Here is a 9,214-nt window from a genome sequence, read left to right as displayed (position 1 = left end):
TTTGAGAGTTTAGGTCGAGTATTATAAATTTTAACACTAGCAACTGTGGGCTTAAAGATGTGATCAATTGGAGCAAGTTCCATGTTAACGAGATCGATTCACAAATGTACATGCATATGGATATGCACCTTTGCATGCTCTCTCTCTCTCTCTCTCACACACACACACACACACACACACACACACACACACACGAGCATGCATACATGTATTAACACACACGTGCACACACATGTGCAAACGTATAATCAATCATGTGCACTCATGTCCCCATGCTTGTAGATAGCATATATGCATGCATGTGTGCACACGTGCGCACACACACACACACACACACACACACATTTAAGAGAGTAGTTGATGTAAGTAGTTATTTTAAAAATGTTAAAGGGTTGAAAATGAGATTGATCATAGGTCCTTTTTAAATTATTTTATGTTCATGTACAAACTTGAGACTCTAATGTTTTAATGTGTACCACAGTTTAGACTCTAATATTTATGTACAAACTTGAGACTCTAATGTTTTAGTGCGTACCAGTTTTGAGAGAGAAAGGAAGGTGATTTCAACTACATGATCGTGTTATCTTTAAAGTTTTCTTGCTAGCACTATCTGGAGGGTGTATATAGTTGATAAGAAAGATCAAGATACACACCACATAAATATTCATAGATTACTTTTACATTCTTTATATATAGGTCCACCGAATCTTAATTATTGCTCGCTTCATAAGTGGTGCAAAAACAAGTGGCTTAAAAGAGCATACTATATCATGTTAGTGCTTAATCACGTACAATAAATATATATGTTCATACTCCATTCCCTTTAAATCTTTTTCCTAAATTACAAACGAAAATAAGGTGTACATACTCATTGAAACACGAAAATTTGGCTAGAGGCTAGTAGGTATTTCAAAGGAAAGGCACACTATCAAAGCACTACATATGATATGAATGCCTTGCACATCCATAGTGATTATATAAGAGAATTAAAGCACACTAATGAGAACGAATAGAAATTTTTGAATACAATTTCTCACATACAAGGTACTCACTTCTTATGTATGTGTGCAAAGATATGGTGTAGTGGAAATCGTGCAAATGTGTGTAGGTGGTTGTACTGTTTTACACATAAAGTGCTAAACATAGGGTTGGTCTCCAATCCAATGTTGGTGGCATGAAGATATATGATTAGAAGTTGTTAGGCTCATCATATCCGTAACGGTGCCTTCATAAGGTCACTTGTTTTGTGGATGAGATGTAAAGATTATCTTTGGTCATAAACGTTTGGGAAATTAATTCTATGGAGCATTACATCAAACCTTGTCATAATGGATTGAAGACAAAATCATGATTTTGAACAAACATTTTTCTTAAATCCAACTTAACTTTTTTTTTTTAGAGGAATATTTCCTTTTCCCATCAATTTATGAAGGCTCTTTTAAAGATTGAACAAGTTTTTGGCTAAGATAAACCCTGTCTTTTTCTAAACTTAGCGTAGGGTAAACGTGCTAGTAAGAAGGCAGCCCCTAAAACCAATGCTAGGGGAGACCCCTCTTTAATGCATTGTCAAGAACCATTTTTAAGTACATGATCCACTAAAAGGGAGAATTTGATGAGTTGTGAAATATTAATTAGTTAAAACGTGTATTTTGATTGCTCTTCTTCTGGCACATCATTGCCTTTCAAACTACTAAAGTTGCACTAATTTTGAAAATTTACAAATTTAGCAACACCAAGTTTTTGAGAAAAAAAATACGTCTTTGGTATCAAAATATTCACGTCAAAAGGAAAATCTAGGGATGCGAAACGTTAAATGGGTTACAACCAATGATGAAATTTGAAGCCTTCAGAGGGCATCAAAGCCCTTCAAACCTTCCACAGAGGAGGCCTCTTAGAAAATAGGAAAATCATCAGTGTTTGGTTGATATACACAAGGTTATGGGTTCAAACCCTACTGGCTACCCCGAATATGCTACCTTGTTATGTTATCCCTGCGGGTGTGTGTGTGTGTGTGTGTGTGTGTAGGGTGTGGTGTTTATAAAAGGGCATCCAGGGCCTTGAGAGGAGTCCTCTCATCAACTAGGAATTAGTTGCTCAAATTTAAAAATAATAATAATAAAAGAAAATAGGAAAATTCCTTTTTTTTTTCTTAGGAGCACTAAGCCTGCTGGCCCGCTAACGTATTGTCTTTGTGTTGGGAATGTGGTTACGAGGTTGAGGCAACAACAAGAATAAAGGAGGTTCTAGTTGTTGGTTCCGGAAAAAAAGTTTTTTTTTTAAAATGTAAGGAGAGTGATAGTAGAGGATGAATAATGATTGATGGTGAAAAAAGCCTATAGGAAAATGAGCTTGGGTTTGCATCTTTCCAAGCGTAAGACTTGTGCTTCAACAATGAGTAAAATCCAAGAAGAATAAAGGTTCTAGCTGATGGTTCTCGAAAAGAAAAATAATAATAATAATTTTGGGTGGCATGGTTCTCGAAAAGAAGAAGAATAATAATAATTTTGGAAGGAGGAGCTTGGGCAGGATGCGAGGGCGGAGTTGACAAGGGTCCTTGGCACGTCGCCCTTCTTTGATATTAGCGACAGAGAAATACCCAAACAACAAATCATTTGTTTATGGGGCTGTATTAAGGTTAAATCCTGAATTAACGAAGTCTATGAGCTGCCAAAAACCAAAAACGGCCGTCCATGGAATAACGGTATCATCGTACTGCTCTGCATGATCGCTTTGTCTCCAATGCTTTATGCCAACACATATCATGTGTTAATAGTATTATAAAAGCCTAACCCTCGCCCTCCCTCTCTACGAGGTGGTTATGTGGTGTGCTCTCAACCGCGCTGCCTAAATAGTGATCCCTTGGTGCAGCTGATTAGGAGCTAATTAAGTAAACAGCCCAGCCTGCAGCATGGAGGAGGGGCTCGGAAGATTTGGCAGCCTTAAGGAGTCTAATATGGATGTAAAAGAAGGTGCTGTTGACTACAGAAGGCGCCCGGCGATCAAAAACATGACAGGCGGATGGAAATCAGTCCCATTTCTTCTCGGTGAGTACAAATGTGTAATGAAATATCACTCCCAAGCATCATGTTTGGAGGCAGCGTTATACTCCAGAGTCCAGTGCTAGCCTTGCTACTACTACTACTAACTTCTTCTTTTGTTCGTGTTAACGCAGCTTTGGAGATTTGTGAGGTGGCAGGCTTTGCCGGACTGGCCGTCAACATAGTGACCTTTTTAATGCTGAAAGCACACTTCACATACTCTGACGCAGCCATCATTACCACTAATGTTTTGGGCACGTCCTACTTCACGCCTATTGTAGCTGGGTTCATCGCAGATGCCTACTTGGGACGCTTCCCCGCAATAGTGCTCTTTGCAACAGTGGAAATCCTGGTATGATTAACTAATCGCAACATGGGTAATCAAACTTATATATCTTTGTTTTAATCAGCCTTCTATATCTCCTTTTGTTTTCTCCCCGTATCATAAATATGGGGCGTGTTTTTGCTTTCATGACGACATTTTGATTATCAAAGAAACCATTCAAATATAGAAGAAAAAATCCTCCCCACACGAGCTTGATTTTTGACCGCCCTCATGCATTCACACGTGGCTGGGTGCTTTGGATGCCCAAACTTGCAAAAATAATTCTGAAGCCATCCAAAATTACATGTAAACGATGAAAGACTTGCAAGCCTCTTCCCTTCTTGCCTGTCAAATTTGACGAACAAGGGTACCACCCAACCCCTACCCCCCAAAAAAGAAATGTGCTTGCACATATTTGCTAGTCTTCTAAAACTAGGAGAGCTCCACAAGCCAACGGCTAGGGAGGTAAGATTGAATACTGAAGGGCCCATTCATGCACTCATGCAGAAAAGGCCACCTTAATGTGGTCGAATGAGCTCTAGGTTGCCGATGGGATTTTCCATAAGAGTTCGTGCACACATTTCAATCTATAGACCTACCGCACGTGGCTATCCCTACCTATTATACATGGTGGGCACAAAGGGGCATTCATAGTGGCCACTACACACATCTGCACGCAGACGACACCAAGTTGTACACGGGTCACTAGGAGGCGATGTGCACTTTCTAGCCTACGTGTGAAACAACTTGTTACACCATGCTTCAAAGTCCAAAGTGATACAATCTTTTATGTCCATTGCAACCAATGTCCCATGATACTTTCGATAATACTTTGAGAAGCTCTTGTTTTCACATACTCATTAAAGTCCATCTTTAGAGGTACGATGCCCACCCATAAACCCAATCTGTAATGGGTATGGCCTAGGAAGCACTTGGGACTTCCTATTTGAGTTTGCACACCCCTTTCAAAATATCTACACCTAGCCCACTTTGAGTTCGTGCGCCCCTTTTAAAATATCTACACCTAGCCCAATTTTGAGTCGTACACTCGTTAACATCCCAAATCAATATGTCTTTTGATGAATGGTGGGTATAAAAGGGGAACCTAGTGGCCACTACAAACATCAACATGCAGACTACATCAAGTGGCACATGGGCCACCTGGAGGCCCAAATTTGGGCTTTCTGGCTTGAGTGCAAACAACCCGTTATGTACCATATTTTGAAGTCCGAAGGGGTGCAATTTTTGGATGTCCATGGCAACCAATGTCCCATGATAGTTTTGAAAAAACTTGATTGCATGCTCTTGTTTTCATATATATTGACTAAAGTCCATCCATAGGGATGATGCCCATGAAGCCCAATATGTGAGTATAACAACCACCATCAAGCCCATTTATATGTAGGGTGGTTTCAAGAGGTTATGAACCCACAACATGCTTTAAAGGATTCCTTCATTGTAACCACTAGAGTAATGCCTTAATGACTTGATAAAACATGATTATTAATCAAACTCAGTGTCCTGCACAGATATCAATTTTTGAGTTTATTTTTGTAAGAGTGTTGGTCAAGATTTTGTTTAAGAAATTAATAATGATCAACCCCTAGAGGTAATCATTGTATCGTATTGAGTAATGGCTAAGTTAGAAGATAGCTCTATGCTAGGTTCTTCTGTCTCATTGTAAAGCACTCACGAGAGCCACCAGTTATCCATCACCCTCCCAAATTGCTTACTTCCTACCGAAAAATGGCTAAATCCACATAGAAGAAACACATATAATTCAATGTTCACAAGAAACAACTCTCTTAACAAGCGATACTAACTAGGAGATTCCAATTTTTACAATAGGTCTTGTAAACAATTTGTAGATATTTTAAGCTAAATAACTACACTTGTTCGAAAATTTCACATTTTGTAGAATTGAGAAATTGAAATTTTCAAAGTTAAAATGAAAATGTTCCTCATCCATTGTATATAGTACGCAGGTTAGTATGGATATTGGGATACAATCACTAGTGTATTTGAAAGTAGGATTCAAATACCTTTTCATCAGTGTTCTAGAAAGGTTAGCCTCAACTTAATATTCTTCAATTGGCTAGTGAAAATCTCAAATAACTGTATAAAAGTGCGAGCTAGTGCCATGAAAAAGTTAGAAGTGGAGAGTTCCCAGGTCAAGGGTTCGATTCCTCGTCGCTACACAAGCGGTGCCACCTAGGTATATATGGGTGTTGATGTTGTTCTTTCAAATTTTTAACTAATTCAAAATAAATAAATCTAAAATGGTGGATTGAGAGCTTCTTGAAAAAGAGGTGAGCCCATTGACAAAAATGCAATGATAATGCAAATTTATGATTCTATTTTTTATTATCAAATTTTCTTGCGACATTACTTTGTCCTCGTAGTATTGCCTAACCCCTCATTGCTATAAGAAAATAAAAACATTTTTCTTAACCAATCAAAACAAAGAGAGGTTTTTACCTTTGTCGATTTTCCTTTCAAAAATCCTTACATCAGTGATCAACCAGCTTTATAACTAAGATTGTTAAAAAAATTTAGGTTAATTTCAAGGGCAACATCATTTGAGCTATCTGTATACATAGTGCTTTTGTTGGGAAAGTAAAATAATCCATTGGCTCACACAAGCTTCCCGCAGTGTAACTTACATGCATGAAAACACGCCCCATCATGAGACCCTATTGTTTTACCAACTCGACTGCTGTCATGTTATAAGTAATCACTTGTAATGCCCATATAAACATGGAAACCTGAACATTCCGTCTTGATTCACTACTAGCTAATCGTGCTTGCAGGGCTTTGTATTGCTGACTCTTTCATCAACAGTGCCTTTTTATAAAAAAACACCTGAATGCCTGTCTGAGACGGACTGTCCGCACATGCAAGGACAACAGTACTCCATGCTAATGGCAGGGATGTATCTGGCGGCGATAGGGTCGGGCGGAGTGAGGGTGAACTTGTCTTCTCACGGGGCGGACCAATTCGACGAGAGCGACCCCAAGGAGAGGCTAGGCATGTCCAGCTTCTTCAACTGGTTCTTTTTCTGCCTGGCCGCGGGCTTCGGCATAGCCAGCACATTCTTGGTCTACATTCAAGAGTTCGTGAGCTATGGCCTGGGATTTGGTCTCGGAATCGCCTTCGTCTTCTTTGGGCTCTCCTTCGCCCTGGCCGGCGTCCCGTTCTACCGATTTGAGGTACCCGCGGGTAGCCCTCTCACACGCGTCGCCCAGGTCCTTGTTGCGGCCTTCCACAAGCGTAATCAGGGGCTGCCTGTCTCTCCCATGGAACTCCACGAGGTCTACGACAAAGAGGCTCGCTTACCTCGCATCCCGCACACCAAACAGTTCCAGTAAGGGTCCTATCCTGACGTTGGTTTCATTTCCGTTAATTTTCTGTTACGATGGTTCATGAGTTTCTTTCTCTTCAGGGGGACTGTCTATTACTATTATTTTCTATTTTCACTATCTACTTTTTTTTTTCTCGATCATTTTTAAGGAGGTTGAAATGTGTCTGCATTAAACACAATAAATATATCTTCTATTCCATCGCACAAAACTGCATTCTTCGCCTAAAGAGCAGAAAATAGAGAAAAATAAACGTCTTGTGTTAAACCGTGATTATCGATTTGAAGCTATTTAGGTAAGCTTTTAACAGAACTAAAACCAATGCAGGTGTTTGGACAAGGCGGCAGTCGTGGAGTCCATGAAAGAGAGCAGCCCGTGGAAGCTGTGTACGGTGACTCAAGTGGAAGAGGTGAAAGCGTTGGTTCGCATGATGCCCATATGGGCAACCACCATCATGCTCAACGTATGCCTAGCGCAGCTACAGACCTTCTCCATAGAACAAGGAGTGACCACAGACCGGCACCTGGGCACGAATGGGTTTCAGATACCGGCAGCATCCTTGGTGACCTTCCCAGTGATCATGCTCCTGATAACGTCCCCGCTTTACGAGGTGGTGTTTGTGCCGGTGATGCGGAAGGTAACCGGGAAGCCCACCGGCATAACGTACTTGCAGCGAATAGGGGTGGGGCTCTTAATGGCGGCGGTTTCTATGACGATAGCGGGGGCGGTAGAGAGGAGGCGGCGTAGGGTGGCGGAGGAGCACGGACTGCTGGACAGCCTGGCAGTCCTGCAAGGACAGGCGGCCATTCCCATGAGCGTGTTCTGGCTGGTACCACAATATTTAGCATTCGGCATTGCTGACATGTTCACCTACGTGGGAGTGCTGGAGTTTTTCTACCACGAGGCACCAGACGGCATGAGGAGTTTGGGCACCGGCATTTCTCAAAGCACTCTGGCGTTAGGGTATTTTCTGAGCAGCTCTATTGTGGATCTTGTGAAACGCGCCACGCAGCACGGCAATGGTAGCGGCGGGTGGCTCCCCGACAATCTTAACCGCAGCCGCCTCGACTACTTCTACTGGATGCTGGCTGTTATTAACCTCCTCAACTTCGCCTTGTTTCAAGTGTGCGCCCACTACTACCAGTACCGTCCACGCAGCCAGCGCTCCGCCACCGCCACAGCCGCCTCCACTGCTCCCAACGTCGCGCGCAGCATCACCGACCAATCTGGCGAGGTCCTCCTTACCTTGGCCACGCCTCCGACCCCGTCCCCCTTGCACAGCAGCTAGTTATCTTTCTTCTCTTTGCTTGTCCAAGAAGACGTAAAATATCTGTTGTTGGTCTAAATGCAAGAGCTTGTGAATGAGGATAAATGTGACATTCTACAAGGATTCTGGGTCTGCTTAGGATGACAACATAAACGTAGCCGTGTTTGCACATGACATGCACGACATCACATGCACCTTAAAGCATTACGCCAACATTAGTTAATAATCATTGAGATTAGTTAAAAGTCAATGATCATTGAGACTAGTTAAAAGTCAATGATCATTGAGACTAGTTAAAGATCCTAGTATAATTTTTTGATGGTAGCATTGTGGCACTTCAACGTTGTAGAATGTGAAAAAATACGTGTTGTGCAAGAACTCTTCAGTGTATGCAATTTAAGTTAATTATATACCAAAATTAAGTAATACTATTGTCAAACATTTGTAATTTCAAAACATTCTAAGGCTCTATCTTGCAACAAATCCATACATAGTAGAGCATATCAATGCCACCTATATCAATAGATAAATACTTGATGATGAGGTGGATGAATTATTTTCACGGTCACCACCGGATGGCTTCTTAATTTCCTTAGACAAAATCAAAGCAAGATCTTCATTGGTGCCTTTATCTCTTGAATAATATAGTCATTCTCATTTTGATTGATTATTATTGGCATGGAATGATCCACTTCTAGTTTATCCATCATGCCTCCCCAATATCTAAGGAGACCTTGGAATATACAATTTAAAAGGGGAGTAACTTCTAGTTTATTCCTCGCACCTCCTCAATATGCAGCTAGACCTTGGAATACAATTTAATAGGGGAGTAACTTCTATAACATACCACCATTTGGCATCATGTTGGTTGGGATGAAACATAACATAGAAAAGCAATCATGTAAATTGTACATAAGGAAATGAATTATGATGTTTACTACGCTTTTTACCTTTATATATGCATAGATTAATTATGAAACTTTTCACAATATTGAGGTAAAACTAACATGTCTCTTTCATCTTGCCATTATTTAATGGAGTGGATTGCAAAAAACCCCCACTGAAATGCATCTCGACTATTGATCGAGCACCTCTACATATCACCTTGAGCTATTTGGTATCAAAGATAAATACACCCTAAATTAAACCTCAAAGATATCTTGGATAGTTTCACATGGATAGGTTTACAGTGTTAATATCCTTCTTGCAGTTCGCCCAACTCTCT

At 40.8% G+C, this 9,214-nt stretch overlaps 1 protein-coding gene across 3 annotated transcripts; it reads left to right on the top strand.

The window, feature by feature from the left end:
• Positions 1-2,433: 2,433 nt before the first annotated feature.
• On the top strand, positions 2,434-8,887 carry LOC147624854 (protein NRT1/ PTR FAMILY 8.2-like). 3 transcript variants are annotated; one of them, XM_086818078.1, is made up of 5 exons: positions 2,434-3,044; positions 3,173-3,390; positions 6,174-6,203; positions 6,273-6,727; positions 7,050-8,887. In XM_086818078.1, exons 1-5 carry the CDS (start codon positions 2,909-2,911, stop codon positions 8,008-8,010), a joined length of 1,800 nt encoding a protein of 599 aa, XP_086674204.1. In that variant the 5' UTR covers positions 2,434-2,908; the 3' UTR covers positions 8,011-8,887. The 3 variants fall into 3 exon arrangements, with proteins under 3 accessions (XP_086674204.1, XP_086674203.1, XP_086674202.1); XM_086818077.1 differs by having other exon boundaries at positions 2,434-2,701; positions 2,869-3,044; positions 6,174-6,727; positions 7,050-8,885; XM_086818076.1 differs by having other exon boundaries at positions 6,174-6,727; positions 7,050-8,884.
• The last annotated feature ends 327 nt before the right edge of the window (positions 8,888-9,214 follow it).

Source organism: Cibotium barometz, chromosome 24 (genome assembly GCF_041138505.1).
Source record: "Cibotium barometz isolate CiBa-2024 chromosome 24, ASM4113850v1, whole genome shotgun sequence".
NCBI lineage: Eukaryota > Viridiplantae > Streptophyta > Polypodiopsida > Cyatheales > Cibotiaceae > Cibotium > Cibotium barometz.
This window is presented reverse-complemented; position numbering and strand designations above follow the sequence as displayed.

What these genes read in the sequence shown, in the direction of transcription:
- LOC147624854 (XM_086818077.1), top strand. Translation starts at nt 2,909, where the DNA reads ATGGAGGAGGGGCTCGGAAGATTTGGCAGCCTTAAGGAGTCTAATATG. An exon ending in TTGCAACAGTGGAAATCCTG is followed by an intron (nt 3,391 to 6,173) that starts GTATGATTAACT and finishes TCGTGCTTGCAG; the next exon opens with GGCTTTGTATTGCTGACTCT. An exon ending in CCGCACACCAAACAGTTCCA is followed by an intron (nt 6,728 to 7,049) that starts GTAAGGGTCCTA and finishes AAACCAATGCAG; the next exon opens with GTGTTTGGACAAGGCGGCAG.